This window comes from Bos indicus x Bos taurus, chromosome 19, assembly GCF_003369695.1.
Source record: "Bos indicus x Bos taurus breed Angus x Brahman F1 hybrid chromosome 19, Bos_hybrid_MaternalHap_v2.0, whole genome shotgun sequence".
In the NCBI taxonomy this organism is placed as follows: Eukaryota; Metazoa; Chordata; class Mammalia; order Artiodactyla; family Bovidae; genus Bos; species Bos indicus x Bos taurus.
In genome coordinates this window covers 28,486,171-28,501,188 of record NC_040094.1, presented here as the reverse complement: position 1 = coordinate 28,501,188, position 15,018 = coordinate 28,486,171, and the positions used below count along the sequence as shown (strand labels likewise).

Genomic DNA, 15,018 nt, shown 5'->3' with positions numbered 1-15,018 from the left:
ACAAGGGAAAAGCAGAAGGAAAGGTTGCGAGAAGCGTACCTTTGCCTTCAAATTCTTCCAGAAGATTGTGTGCTTTCTTCTTGAAGTCGTCAGCTGAGTGAATGAGGCCTGTCTTGAACTTCTCCTTGTGTTTCTTCAGCATCTGTTCACTGTCCAGCAGTGTTTGCTGGAAGGCAACCCATTCCCCACCGAGACTGTCCAGCATTTCCAGCACCTGGGGACATCACAAAGGGGAGGGTAGCCCACAGAGCTCTTCCTGTCCCACCAACTCCCAGAAGAACTCTTTTCCAATCCTCTAGACCAGAGTCTGTGGCCAAGTTCCAAGCTCTTGGGCAACAAGGCCCAAAGAGATTGAGCAGTTGCTGGGCCTGACAGAAATCCTCCAGCTGACCCGAAAGAGCACACAAATTAACTTTGGCTCTCAGAGTCTCTGGGGCCTTGCGCCTTCTCCCCCACTCACTTCTCTGCTCTCCCTCCTGACAGCCAAGGGCCTGGGGCTAGGATGGGCCGCTGGAACTCACATCGTCCTGGACTGGCACTTCGTACTTCTCAAGGATGGCAAATTGCTCGTGAATGGGAGGGATCTGGGTTTCCATGGTGGGCAGTTCGTGCTGCAGGGTCTCCATAAGTTGCAAACTGACCCCCAGTTCCTCCAGGGTCTGGGGAGGGCGGCTGATTCTGTAGGCAGGGGAAGGGAGAAAGGGTGGGTGGGAAGGCCAGGCCTACTCTCCCCAACTGGTGGCCTGAGCCAGTGTGCCCCCGCCCACCGATGGCCCGTCCACATACTTCTCCGAGTTCTCCTCCAGGTAGGTGTGCAGCTCCAGAAGCCGCCTGGCCGCCATCTCCTTGAGCAGGGTCGTGAATTTGTTCTGCCACTCGTTGCAGTGCTGCACCAGAGAGAACTTGAGGTGCGAGCAGTCCAGGAGCACAAACTGGATGTTCAGGACCGTCTCCTCCTTCTGCACATTATTAGCCACCTCTGTGTAGCTGAAAGGGCCCACACATCCCCACTAGGACGGCTTTTCCTTGGCAGACGTGCCGGATGCCCTGACTGGGTGGTATTTTCCGCCCACCCAGCATCCTTCTGCCCCCGGGTGTTCCCCACTTCAACCTGCCCGGGGCAAACTGCTGTGATGGTGTCCTTTTCCCTCCACTGCTTTCAGACTCCTTGGTCTGATTTCAAGGCACAGAGATCTAGGCTGAGTTCACACAGTCCTGCTCACTAGCTCTGTGCCCTCAGGCAGGTTACTTAACGGCTCCGAGCCTCAGTCTCCTCATCTGTAACATGGCAATGAGAACAGAACCCACCCCGTGAGGCTGTGGAGAGGATGACGGTGGCCGCTGTACGTAATGCCCCCCGCTGACTTCCTTCCTGGATGCTCACTATTTGGTGAACACGCTCTCCCTGCCCATCTCTGCCTGCTGGCATCCTACCCATTCCAAAAAGGCCAGCCCCAAAGTCACTCCTTTCAACCACGTCCTTCCTCTTCTAACATTCCCAAGTTGGACATTCTCTCTCCTTCCACTGAACCGCCCAGGACCTTGCATGCCTCACCCACAGCGCTGATCACAGGGAAGCCGATACAAGAGCAATGAGCATGTTAGCCCCTGCAGGCTTCAGAGTTCACACGGTGCTTCCACGTGTACTTAATAACCTCACAACCTTTGTGGTTGATAGTACAACACCGATTTCACAGAAAACTGAGGCCCAGAGAATGAGAGGAACCGACCTAAGATTATATGGCTGGTAAATGGTGGAGACGGGATTTCAACATTCCTCAAGACTCCACAGCCACTGCTCTGTCAGCAATATTTGTGTCTTTCCCACTGCACTAGAGCCCTTGGGAGGAAAAAACTTGCTCTTTTTTTTTATTCTTCATGACCCATAAAACAATGGTGGTTTTTGAACAAATGAATGAATAACGAGAGGACAAAGAGATGAGGGTTCAGATCAGAATTTAAGAATCTTCTTCAGGGACTTCCCTGGTGGTTCAGTAGTTAAGAACCTGCCTTCCAATGCAGGGGATGTGGGTTCAATCCCTGGTCAGGGAACTAAGATCACATGTGCTGTGGAGCAACTAAGCCCACATACCAAAACAAGAGAAAGCCCATGTGTTGAAGCCCATTTGGTGAAGCCCAAAATAAGTAAATTAAATAAATAATTTTTTAAAATAGAATCTTCTTCAATTTAACTCCTGTCTGCACTTTTAAAATGAAACTGTTCACATCTCTTACCTTTCAGATCCTTAACATCTCTCTTCTTCCAGTGGGATCCTATGGTACTCCCCACAAGAGCAACTTTTCCCTTAAATCTTTTTTATTTTTCGGTAAAAAGTCTTTTATTTTTAATTTGACATCTCTTTAGGGTTTTTTTAAATTAATTTACTTATAATTGGAGGATAATTGCTTTATAGGGTTTTTAAGTTACTAACCACATGCATATTTTACTTTCTAAAAGCCATAAACTCTAATGATGCTCTCAAACATAAGTGAGAAATGGATTCCATATTAACTTAACTTCTTAAGACTCTAATTATATGAATGACAATGTGTGAATTTGTACAGGTGTACATAGAGTTCTGGGATGACAGAAAGATTTTTAAGTATTTTTTTAAAAAAAGTTTACTGTAAAGAGTCTCTTGATGAAAGTGAAAGAAGAGAGTCAAAAAGTTGGCTTAAAGCTCAACACTCAGAAAACAAAGATCATGGCATCTGGTCCCATTACTTCATGGCAAATAGATGGGGAAACAGTGACAGACTTTATTTTTGGGGGCTCCAAAGTCACTGCAGATGGTGACTGTACCCATGAAATTAAAAGATGCTTACTCCTTGGAAGGAAAGTTATACTGTCTAGGTTTAGACAGCATATTAAAAAGCAGAGACATTACTTTGCCAACAAAGGTCCGTCTAGTCAAGGCTATGGTTTTTCCAGTAGTCATGTATGGCTGTGAGAGTTGGACTATAAAGAAAGCTGAGTGCCAAAGAATTGATGCTTTTGAACTGTGGTGTTGGAGAAGACTCTTGAGAGTCCTTTGGACTGCAAGATCCAACCAGTCAGTCCTAAAGGAGATCAGTCCTGAGTCTTCATTGGCAGGACTGATGTTGAAGCTGAAACTCCAATACTTTGGCCACCTGATGCAAAGAGCTGACTCATTTGAAAAGACCCTGATGCTGGGAAAGATTGAGGGCAAGAGGAGAAGGGGATGACAGAGGATGAGATGGTTGGATGGCATCACCGACTCAATGGACATGGGTTTGGGTAGACTCTGGCAGTTGGTGATGGACAGGGAGGCCTGGCATGCTGCGGTCCATGGGGTCGCAAAGAGTCGGACATAACTGAGCAACTGAACTGAAATGAACTGACTATGACAGAACGTTCTAGACTCATTTATAAATTTTAAGCATATAATAATAAATCATTATTAATATGCTCTTTTGAGAAGACTGATGGAAACTCTAAATTGCTGATGTGGTGCTTCAGCAGAGAGATTGGTGGGAAAAAAATCTAATTGACGTTTCTTTTTTTCCCAGCTCTCATTGGATCCCTACCTCCTTAAGAAACAAAGGTCCAGTGCCTTTCTTCTCATTTCCTCCCCACCCCTCGGTCTCCAGGCCAGACCCCCTCCTATGATCCTCACAGCTCCTTACCGGGCAATGTCAGCATCAAAGGAAGAGACAGGCGGGTTGAGGCGCTGGTATCGGCGGATGAAGGAGTCCTTGTTGATCTCCCAGATCTCGCGGTACATGTCCCAGGTCTTGAGATAGTTCTGCAGCAGGCTTGCATTGTTGGTCATGCCGCTGCTGATCTGGGCCTGGATCTTCTTGATGTCCTCATCCCGCTCTTCAAGACCCAGCAAAATACTTCTCACTAACCTCCACCCTGACTCAAGCTCCAGCCCAGCCCCTGGCTACTGCCCCAGAGTCTCCCCTCCAACATCACTTCCCCAAAGAAACACACTCAAATGTGAGTAGTAGAAAATGAAGGAGGAAGCAGAACGTAAAAGAATGACTCTGTTCTGGGGGATTCAGATGTCTCATGTGTTGGTATCCAGGCCTCTTACATCCCAGCCCTGTTACCCAAACAATTCCTTCTGGGTCTCCTCACCCCAAACTCCAAACCCCTTGAGCATCAGTCACCTAATTTTGACCCCTGTCTGTGTCCTGTTTCCCTTCCCCAATCCAGCACCTTGACCTGGGTTTTCAAAATCCATGGAGACAACTGGCCAGGTATGTCTAGAAACAGCCCTGGTCTCTCCTCCTAGCTCCACATGGTCCTAGGGCTTGGTTTTTGTTTCCAATTAATTTCTTTTTTTGGTCACAGCATGTGGCATGTGGGATCCTAGTTCTGCAACAAGGGATCAAACCCACGCTTCCTGCACTGGAAGCGCGTGCAGCGTCTTAACCACTGGACTGCCAGGGAGTTCCCTCATCTGGTCCTAGGCTGTTGATACCCCTGCACTGGACGCCTACTCACCCACGATGGTGTGGATGGGCTCACGCTGAAACTTGCGCTTGATGAGAATTTCGGGGAGGTGGCGGAAGACGGAGATGGTGGAGAAGAGGTGGCTGCCGATGTCATTGACCACACTTGCCAAGGTCTGCAGAGTGGGTGAGAACTCCACCTGTGGGAGCACCAGGGAGAGGGCTCAGCACAGGCTCTGGAGGAGGTGAGTTCAGGACTAGGCAGGCTGGACACCTCAGAACCAGGCCTGGAGGCTGTAGGACAAAGCCAAAGCCTAGGGCCAAGTCTAAGGATTAACGGAAACTGACAAAGTGTGATGGTTTCAGATGTTTGGGGCAAAGTGGTTCCCACCCACCTGGGCCACACCTCCCTGAAGATCATTCTTCAAAATGACAAGCACTCGGAAGAGTGGGTTGGGGGTAGTCTTGCCATCCCCATTGATGGCCTTGGACAGTTCCAACAGAGACCACTTCACGTTCAGCCTCAAGGCATCCTCCATCATGCGGTCCAGCCGAATTGTGTACAGCATCCACTGCTGCTGAATCTGTGGGAAGAGTCGGGAAGAGAATCCCTCAGGCAAAACAGGGCAGGCCCTGGGAAAGGAGAACCAGCCAACAGGGAGGGCAACAAGTTGTTTTAATAGAAAGGCAGATATGAAGTCCTGAAGGAAGAGGCTGAAAAGCTGAAGGTTGGGTGAATCCAAGGCTAGAGTGGGATGTCTGACAGGCATACACAGAATCAGGGTGGGAGGGAGGGGGACGACCAAGAGAAGGTTCTGATGGGGCTGGGGGGACTGGGGATCTGCTCACCCACAAAGCCCTGGCCACAGGACCCTTACCTCGGGGCCGTCATTCTTGAAGACTTCATAGGAGTTGGTCATGATGGCCACCACATCCTGATGCAGGCTCATCAATTTCTGTTGCACGGCTGCCCTATGCTCTCTTTGGTCCTCCTCAAATTCCAGGTCCCTGTACACCCGTTTGCCGCTGATGCGCACCAGCAGTGTCTCTGATATCTCTTGGGCTCGCCAGCCGATGGTCAGAGTGGACGCCTTGAACTCATTCACGATCGTCTGCACCTGGAGTCAGACCACACCCATGGGGGAGTTTGGGAACAGATCCTCTGGGCCTAATTCCATCCTTCCGTCTATTCTCTAGCTAGAGTTACTGACAATTAAAAAAAAAAAGAAAAGTCCTTCACTAAACACACTTCATTTCTTTCACACAATTCCCCTGGTCTCTCTGCCACTACCTGAGACTGGGGTATTAAGTACCCACATGTCAGCTTTTCAGTCAGCCTTGCAGACCTTTAGGGTCTAATGACCACAGCCTACCTTGCTGGCATGTATGCGGCACTCTGTGATGAAAAAAGCACTGGCCCCCTTCAAGGCCCAGTGCAGCTTCTTGAGCCCAGGGTGGATCTTCTTATCCAGGAACCGGATACGTTCTTTGAACAGGGCCTGCTCATCTGGGGACAGCATGGCAATGATCCTGCGAGTAAGAGAAGGCCAGTAGCTAATGGGGATGAGCTCAGAAAGACCTCATCTCCACACCAGGACACTTGGTGGAAAATCTGAAAGTTCATGATTCTAGGCAAGGACTTTCCAATACAACTTTCTGTGATGGTGGAAATGTTTTGACATTTGTGCTGCCCAGTATGGCAGCCACTAGCCACATGTGGCTGTGGGGCACTTGAACTGTGGCCTGTGCAAATGAGTAACTGAATTTTAAACTTTTATTTAATTTCAATTAACTTAAATAGAAAAAAACCACATGCATCTAGTGGCTACTGTATTGGACAGCACAGTTCTAGACACCTAAACAAGACTGCTGGTCCCATCTCTTTGCACTTGAAATGGCCTGAGAAAGGTACCCAATTTCAAGCAAAGCCTCACTTCAGAGATGAGTGCTAATGGGATTAAGAGGAGGGCCATCTTGGTTCAAACAACCTTATGTTGATATGGGCCCATAAACCTAATGCCATCAACTTCCTTCCCAAACAAGTGACTCAGGCCAACAGTATACATGGTCCAAGTGCCTGATGGGGTGGGAGGGGACCTGTTGTTTTTCTCTGTACTCTAAAGATAGAAGACAAGGCACAGGAATAATTGTAGGGCCACATGAGAGAGAACAGGAAACCTTTTTTTTTTTTTTTTGAGATGGACAAAATATGAAGGATGTGTACTGTAGGAAATGGACAATATCATGGGACAGATAAAAGACAAAGAGAGGGCAGGAAGTGGCATGCAGGAGGGCTTCAGTGAGGAGTGGGCCCCACCTGTTATAGTCCCGAGCGACGAGCAGCAGGTTTTCTTGAAGAATGCGCAGGTCCTCGGCACGTTCAGCCACATTCACCACGTAATGGGGTGTCTCGAACAGTAACCGCTCCCAGTAGTCGATCTCCACAAAGAGGATCGACAGGGTCCTTGCGGAGAAACACAGGCAGAGCCTCTGAGGTGGCTGTGCAAGGGCGCAAGCCAGAACCAACACCAGTTCGAGAGGTATGGAGTTGGGGAGCATGGAGACATTTAAAAGTAAGAAGTGAAGCAGAGGGGTTTCTTTGGTGGTCCAGTGGCTAAGACTCTGCATTCCCCATGCAGGGGGCCTGGGTTCAATCCCTGGTCAGGGAACTGGATGCCACATGCTGCAACTAAGACCCAGCGCAGCTAAGTAAATAGATAAAATAAATGAAGCAGAACCTCCGGGTAAAGAAGGCAACTGGACCCACTGACTTTTGCTCCTCTCCCCAAACCACTAAAACAACAGTAAAGAATGTTTCATTTGTTTAAGGCATAAACCCACAAATACAAGGAGATAGTAACTGAAAACATTTGAAAAGTGGAAGAGCAGATGGATAAGGAGCAGAAGAAGAGTCCTCAGCTGGTGGCGGAGATGGCTAAGAACCCCCTCCCAAGGCTCGGGGGGCCCGTAGCTCCAAGGATCTCCGGAAAGGCGTGATGGTGGGACTAAAACAAGCAGAATAGCTGAAAGTTTAGGAAGCGGCCCTACTCTGTGGAGTTAAGCAAGCTGCCCCCCCCCGCCCCAGCCTAAGACTGAAGGCTTCTTGTCTGGGGAAGCAGTGCAGAGACAAACAGAGGGTCCCTGGACTGGGGACCCCAGGCCCAGTTGTAGGAGAGAGTAACCCACTGAAAGCAGGGCGGTGAGTCACCACGTACACATGAATGTTAAGACCCCCACTTCCCCTTCCCACCCAGACACCAGTCTCTGGCACCAGGACCTATATCCTCCGGAAAAGAGTTTGAGAGATGGTTTTCTGTGACCTCAGACCAGCCTAAATGGAAATGTGCTGAGGGTGATGACCTCTGGAGTTGCCAGGAAACAGCCCATCCAGACAGGCCTGCAGTTGAGAAGCTCCCCCTTCCTGCTCAGCAGAGCTGCTAATCAGCTTTCCAGCCCCAGTCCCTGAAATACAATCAGACAACCAAGGGTCGCAGAACACTGGTCTCTGCCTCTCCTTGCATAAAAGGTGGGAGTCAGTTCAGTTCAGTTGCTCAGTCGTGTCCAACTCTTTGCAACCCCATGGACCGCAACACGCCAGGCCTCCCTGTCCATCACCAACTCCCGGAGTTTACTCAAACTCATGTCCGTTGAGTCGGTGATGTCATCCAACCATCTCATCCTCTGTCATCCCCTTCTTCTCCCGCCTTCAATCTTTCCCAGCATCAGGGTCTTTTCCAATGAGTCAGTTCTTCACATTAGGTGGCCGAAGTATTGGAGTTTCAGCTTCAACATCAGTCCTGCCAATGAAGACTCAGGACTGATCTCCTTTAGGACTGACTGGTTGGATCTTGCAGTCCAAGGGACTCTCAAGTCTTCTCCAACACCACAGTTCAAAACCATCAATTCTTTGGCACTCAGCTTTCTTTATAGTCCAACTCTCACAGCCATACATGACTACTGGAAAAACCATAGCCTTGACTAGATGGACCTTTGTTAGCAAAGTAATGTCTCTGCTTTTTAATAAGCTGTCTAGGTTGGTCATAACTTTTCTTCCAAGGAGTAAGCGTCTTTTAATTTCATGGCTGCAGTCACCATTTTTTGGGCTTACCATTTTGGAGCCCCAAAAAATAAAGTCTGTCACTGTTTCCATTGTTTCCCCATCTATTTGCCATGAAGTGATGGAACCAGATGCCATGATCTTAGTTTTCTGAATGTTGAGTTTAAACCCAACTTTTTCACTCTCCTCTTTCACTTTCATCAAGAGGCTCTTTAGTTCTTTCTTTGCTTTCTGCCAAAAGGGTGGTGTCATCTGCATATTTGTGTTGGTATTTCTCCCGGCAATCTTGATTCCAGCTTGTGCTTCATCCAGCCCAGCGCTTCTCATGATGTACTCTGCATATAAGTTAAATAAGCAGGGTGACAATATACAGCCTTGATGTACTCCTTTCCCTATTTGGAACCAGTCTGTTGTTCCATGTACAGTTCTAACTGTTACTTCCTGACCTGCATATAGATTTCTCAAGAGGCAGGTCAGGTGGTATTCCCAACTCTTTAAGAATTTTCCACAGTTTGTTGTGATCCACACAGTCAAAGGCTTTGGCATAGTCAATAAAGCAGAAATAGATGTTTTTCTGGAACTCTCTTGCTTTTTCCATGATCCAGCAGATATTGGCAATTTGATCTCTGGTTCCTCTGCCTTTTCTAAAACCAGCTTGAATATCTGGAAATTCACAGTTCACGTACTGTTGAAGGCTGGCTTGGAGAATTTTGAGCATTATTTTACTAGTGTGTGAGATGAGTGCAATGGTGCGGTAATTTGAGCATTCTTTGGCATTGCCTTTCTTTGGGATTGGAATGAAAACTGACCTTTTCCAGTCCTGTGGCCACTGCTGAGTTTTCCAAATTTGCTGACATATTGAGTGCAGCACTTTCACAGCATCATCTTTCAGGATTTGAAATAGCTCAACTGGAATTCCATCACCTCCACTAGCTTTGTTTGCAGTGATGCTTCCTAAGGCTCACTTGACTTTGCATTCCAGGATTCTGGCTTTAGGTGAGTGATAATACCATGATGATTATCTGGATTGTAAAGATCTTTTTTGTATAGTTCTTCTGTGTATTCTTGTCACCTCTTCTTAATAGCTTCTGCTTCTATTCGGTCCATACCATTTCTGTCCTTTATTGTGCCCATCTTTGCATGAAATGTTCCCTTGGTATGTCTAATTTTCTTGAAGAGATCTCTAGTCTTTCCCATTCTATTGTTTTTCTCTATTTCTTTGCATTGATCACTGAGGAAGCCTTTCTTATCTCTCCTTGCTATTCTTTGGAACTCCAAATTCAAATGGGTCTATCTTTCCTTAAACAGAAAAAAGCAACCAGAAGGGAAGGAGAGGGGACGGAGATGCAGAAAGGTGGCCCACCCCCGAAAGAAAAAACAGAATCACAGCGAGCATCCTGAGAGAGAGATAAGAAACAAAGAGCGTCCGTGAGACAGAAACAAGATGCTATAAAAGGGACACAAAGAGAGCTCTTGGAAGTTAAAAATAAAGCAGAAAAAAAAAGATACAATACAAGATAAATGACAGAGACCCCTCATAAAATAGAGACATAAAGATGAAAGGCAAAGAGGATGTTGCATGAAAAAGAGAATATAAAACTCTCTGTGAACAATTCTTTACATTGATTACATATTGGCAAGGTAATATCTGGGGAATACCGGATTGAAAATTAAAATTCATTTAACTTGTTTCTTTCTCCTTTATTACAAGTAATGCCAAAAATTTTTTAATTGTGTCTGTGGCCCTTGTCCTAAGTGTCCTTTGCCACCTCACACCCAGTGACCTGACCTTCTCCTCCCCACTCAGAGGCCACGCCCTGGAACTCATGTCCCGCCACCTTTACAGTCAGTCTCCAAGCAGATGGTCCCTCCCCAGCTCAGCTTCCTCGCCCATCCCAGTACCTGCACTCAAGTCCTCCCAGTCGACCTTTGATCCCATGGGGACGTTCAGGTCACTGACCCCTGGCCTTTCCTCTTGCCTGTTTGTCCCCTTCCACATCCATCCCCTCCTCCAAGGACCCTGCCTGCTTCCGCTGCTCTCTCACCAGTTCTGTCTTTCGCCTCCTTCTTTAGGCTAAGCCACCTGACCAAACCCCATCCCTGGCTCTGTTCGCCTCCTTCTTTAGTCTAAGCCACCTGACCAAACCCCATCCCCAGCTCTGTCCACTCTCTTCTCTGCTGAGGCCATGTGAAGGTGGCCAAGCAAAGCTGGAGAAGATCACACGACTACACAGATTAGCAGTCTGCACGTCCAAGATCTCTGGTCCCAGCTGGCCTCTAAGGCTGCACCCCTGGGGTTTCCCCAATCTCCTGTCCTTCCTGTTCTCACAGGGACTGTTTGCAAATCCTCTGCTTTCTCAAACCTGGTCTGCTCCTCTCGCTCTCCACAGAAAGCCCCACCTCTTCCCTCAAAGAAATACAAAAGCCACCAGGAGAGAACTCCACATGCTTCCTGCTCTAAAACTTATAAACGTAACTGACCCCATACCTATGATTTCGTCTGTTTACTACAGAAGAGGCCCTCCTTGCATCCAAGGTCAAGTCCTTCCAATCCAGCTTCCCTTTGCATCCTCAGACACCATCTTTTCCAGCTTGCCTACACTCCCACCCTACCCGTTCCTTCCCATCAACGTTTAAATAAGCCAAGTTTCTACAATCTTAAAACAAAATCAAAACACCACCTACCCTCGACTCCACATCCTGGCACCACACTGCTTGCCCCCTTCACAGCCTGCCTTCTGTGAAAAATCGGCCTCCTGAATTCCCTTCCTTTCTTTTCCTCTCGTTCCTCAGTGCCAAGAGCTGCCTCCCACCCTCCCCTCTAAGTCTGCGTTTTTAAAAGATCTTTTAAATTATTTATTTATTTGGCTGCACCAGGTCTTAGTCGTGGCACACAGGATCTTCAGTTGCCGCATGCAAACTCTTAGTTGCAGCATGTGGCATCTGGTTCCCTGACCAGGGGTTGAACCTGGGCCCCCTGCATTGGGAGCATGGATGGAGTGTTAGCCACTGGACCATCAGGGAAGTCCCTAAATCTGCTTCCGTCTAGCTTGCCCAGGATTCCTCATAGGACTTCTTGTAGCTACACTCTGAGAACCTCCTTGGCCTCACCCTCCCCTCTAAGTCTCCACATCTGGTGGCCTCCTCTCTGCCTTCCTCCCTGGCTTCTGAACCTCGGTGCTTCTCTTGTCAGCTCCACACGTCAGGACAAGCAGCCTTTTCTCTCCAGGGTCCCTTGGAAATCTCATCCAGCTGACTCTGGAGACTCAGCGAAGCATCCACCTCCCCCACAGCTCCCTGGCACGCCAGCCCCTCGAGGTCACGCACACCCAGCACACTAGCCCTGGGTGACCTTACCTACTGTGCGGCTTCAGCTGCCTCTCTCAGCCGAGGACACCTGCATCTGTGCAGAAATGGCCCTGCCCCACTTTCTGGGCCAGAACCCGTGTCGTCCCTCACCTCGACCTTCCAATATCCAACCAAGCACCAGCTCCTTTGGATTTCATCATCAAAAGCAAAGTTCAGGAATTCCACTTACTCCAAGGCAAGCACAGCTCTAATGCAACGATAAACTGCAACTGAGTTTTGGCCTAAAGTTGGGTGAAAGAGCGAGAGGTCCATCTACAAGAGTCACTGCTCCAGGGTTCCAGGCATTTGCTGCCAAATGGGATATGGGCTTGGTGTGATTTCAAGAGAGGCCAGAAAGTGAATTTTTATATAAAGTCTCCTGAATTGTAAGTGTTGACAGATAGTTCAACTGAAAAATATAAGTAGGAGGGCTTCTGGACTGCTGGCCACATTCTTTCCTTGACCTAGGTGACAGAAGCAAGGGTGTTTATTTTATACCTATAGATTACATTGAACATGTAGGTTTTTAAGTAATTTTCTATATGTATGATATGATCTTTCATAATTAAAAAAATGTTTTAAAAGGGAAAAACTGGACCTTCCTGGTAGCACAGTGGATAGGAATCTGTTTGCCAATGCAGGGGACGTGGATTTGATCCCCGGCCTTGGAAGAGAAGCCCACACAACACAACAAAGAGTACCCCCGCTTGCTTCAATTAGAGAAAGCAACAAAAGACCTAGTGCAGACAAAAATAAAATTAATAAGCAAATTTTTAAAAAGGAAAAAACTATTTTAAACAAGAGAATTAGTTGTAAAAGGGACTGGGTACAAAATTAACTTATTAAAATCAAAGTTTTCCAATATAAAAACTATAACCAGTTCAATATTATCATGGAGAAAAAGAAACCAATGATAATTAAAACAACAAAAATTAAGAGATCACCAAAAGATGTTAATATATATTATCACATTTCTTGTTAGTCGGTTAGTATGTATGAAAAATATCTATGAACAAAAGAACAGGACTTAAATAAATTGAAAGAAAGAAATGCTATTCTTGGATAGAAAAAACTCAAATCTTAAAGATGTTCATTCTTCTTAAGTTAACCTATAAATTTAACCCAATCTTGCCCCCCCCACCCCACCCCCACCCCACCCCTCGCCAAATATAGGAATAGGACTCTTTGGGGGACTAAACAAAGAGATTCCAATGTACTTATGAGAAATAAATATTTAAAATATCCAAGAAAAAAATCTAAAAAGGAGAGTAATGAGGACAATAATAAAAACAATTTGGTCTCTACATATGAATAAACAGACCTATCAGAACAGGATAGTGAATCCCAAAATAGACACAGACATACTTGGGAATTTGTTATACTATAAAGATAGCAGTTCAATAAATGAGATTGGGTCAACTGACTAGCCATCTGGGGATATATTTAAAAAAACACAAAACCAACTCAAGTTGCATCTGTGCTTCTCTCCCTAAATCAAAATAAACTGAAAATGGATCCAAGAACCAAATGTAAAGACTAAAAATCACAAAATGCCAGGAGAAAATATGTAATATTTTAAACACTTTTACATCTTGAGTAAGAGTCATTTGACTTTGTAAATCTGTGTGTTTTCTTCTTTTTTTGGAAAAAGAAATTACATTTTTTAATCAAAGAGGATAAAAAGCCCCATAATCTCAAGATACTCTGATGAAGCTTTATATCCTGAATATCACCAAGATGTCATCTTAAAAGAACACTGAGGTGAAAATTTCAGAATATTTTGTGTCTGTTCTACTAAGCAAGCACTAAAGTAGCAATATAGGACATGACATCACAGTGCAAGTTTTCCACCTTTATTGGAGAGGACTCTACCAAGGAAGGAAATTATTATCAAGCGCTCATTTGTGATATGTGCTTTAAGAGACTGTGGACAAAGAAATGCTGTTTTTCACACCTTGACAATCTTCACTGAAGTATGTGTTATTTTTGAAACTGTGTCAAAATTCTTCAAAGGGAAGAAGGCTCTCTCAAATAGGAATGAACAGCAGATTACTGGACAGTCAAGGAAAGCCTCCAATGTAAAGGAGAGCCAAAATGAAGGAAAACTGCTTTCAATCTAGAATCCCATGAAGGACTAACAGGTGTCAGGCAGAAAACAGTTGTTGTCAATCATGTGAGAATTCAAAAAGTTTACCTCCCATGTAGCATGGAAAGCTACTAAAGAATGTACTCCATCAAAGTAAGAGCATAAACCAAGAAAGAGGAAGACAAAGGAAAGGGGGAATCAAATAACAAAAGAGGCTCAGAGAAGTCCCACAGTGACACCTGGCCTCAAAACCAACCAGTTGGACTGAAGAAAGAGGACAAGGGAATTCCAGGAGGGATAGCGCTAAGAACACAAAATTGGTAACATACGTGATAAGTCAGATAGCAAAGGAAAATATTATCTGAAGGAATTTATTGGTTGGTCTGGAAGAATTAATGATAGTGAATAGTGTGCTAACAAAAACAGTGAGGTCATTGTTATTTCCAAAAAGAACAAGTGTCATACAAGCAAGGAGAGAACTGCAATAACTGAACATGATTTGGCTCCACAGTAAACAATACTAACAGAGTCATATTAAGAAAAACACTGAATGTCAGTTTAACCACAAATTCTATCATAGCTATACCAGGATGGTGGAGGGGTGTAAATACGTATGGGAACACTTCTAGTAACAGAATCATATTCTCTTACGTTCTTCAAGCTGGAGGCCTTGAATTTGACTCTGTCAACATCTTGGTAAGCCCGCTTGGATACATATACTATCCAACAGTGCACTAAATTGTTTCTTCATTTCCTCAGCTTGACAAGACTTTTCAAAATAACTTTAAGCCAAATTATCAAATTTTAACTTGTCAGTCAATACGATGAATTTGAAAAACACCTTCCTGATGCTGAGGAAGGTGTCCCTATGAGGAAGATGTCCCTATGAGGACATTTTTTCACAATGATGCTCAGGCTTAGCCAGAAATTTGTCAAGAAGTTTCTGGAATGCAAATTTATTTTCCTGATACATAACATTTCTTAAAAAAAAAAAAACAAACATAACAAAACCAGTCTGGGACTTCCCTGGTGGTCCAGTGGTTAAGCCACTGTACTTCCAATGCAGGGGGCATGGGTTGGATCCCTGGTTGGGAAATTAAGATCC

General features: G+C 45.8%; 1 protein-coding gene across 1 annotated transcript in view; it reads right to left on the bottom strand.

Annotated features, from left to right (window-relative positions):
• DNAH2 (dynein axonemal heavy chain 2) overlaps positions 1 to 15,018 on the bottom strand; it is a 108,426-nt gene that overhangs the window by 62,047 nt on the left and 31,361 nt on the right. Inside the window, exons 15-23 of the mRNA XM_027518474.1 lie at positions 6,740 to 6,886; positions 5,796 to 5,952; positions 5,301 to 5,540; positions 4,818 to 5,006; positions 4,475 to 4,622; positions 3,649 to 3,841; positions 787 to 987; positions 522 to 678; positions 40 to 214 (exon numbers count right to left, since the gene is read on the bottom strand). Of these exons, the coding sequence (XP_027374275.1) occupies positions 40 to 214; positions 522 to 678; positions 787 to 987; positions 3,649 to 3,841; positions 4,475 to 4,622; positions 4,818 to 5,006; positions 5,301 to 5,540; positions 5,796 to 5,952; positions 6,740 to 6,886 (1,607 nt within the window). The remainder of the gene's footprint in view (positions 1 to 39; positions 215 to 521; positions 679 to 786; positions 988 to 3,648; positions 3,842 to 4,474; positions 4,623 to 4,817; positions 5,007 to 5,300; positions 5,541 to 5,795; positions 5,953 to 6,739; positions 6,887 to 15,018) is intronic.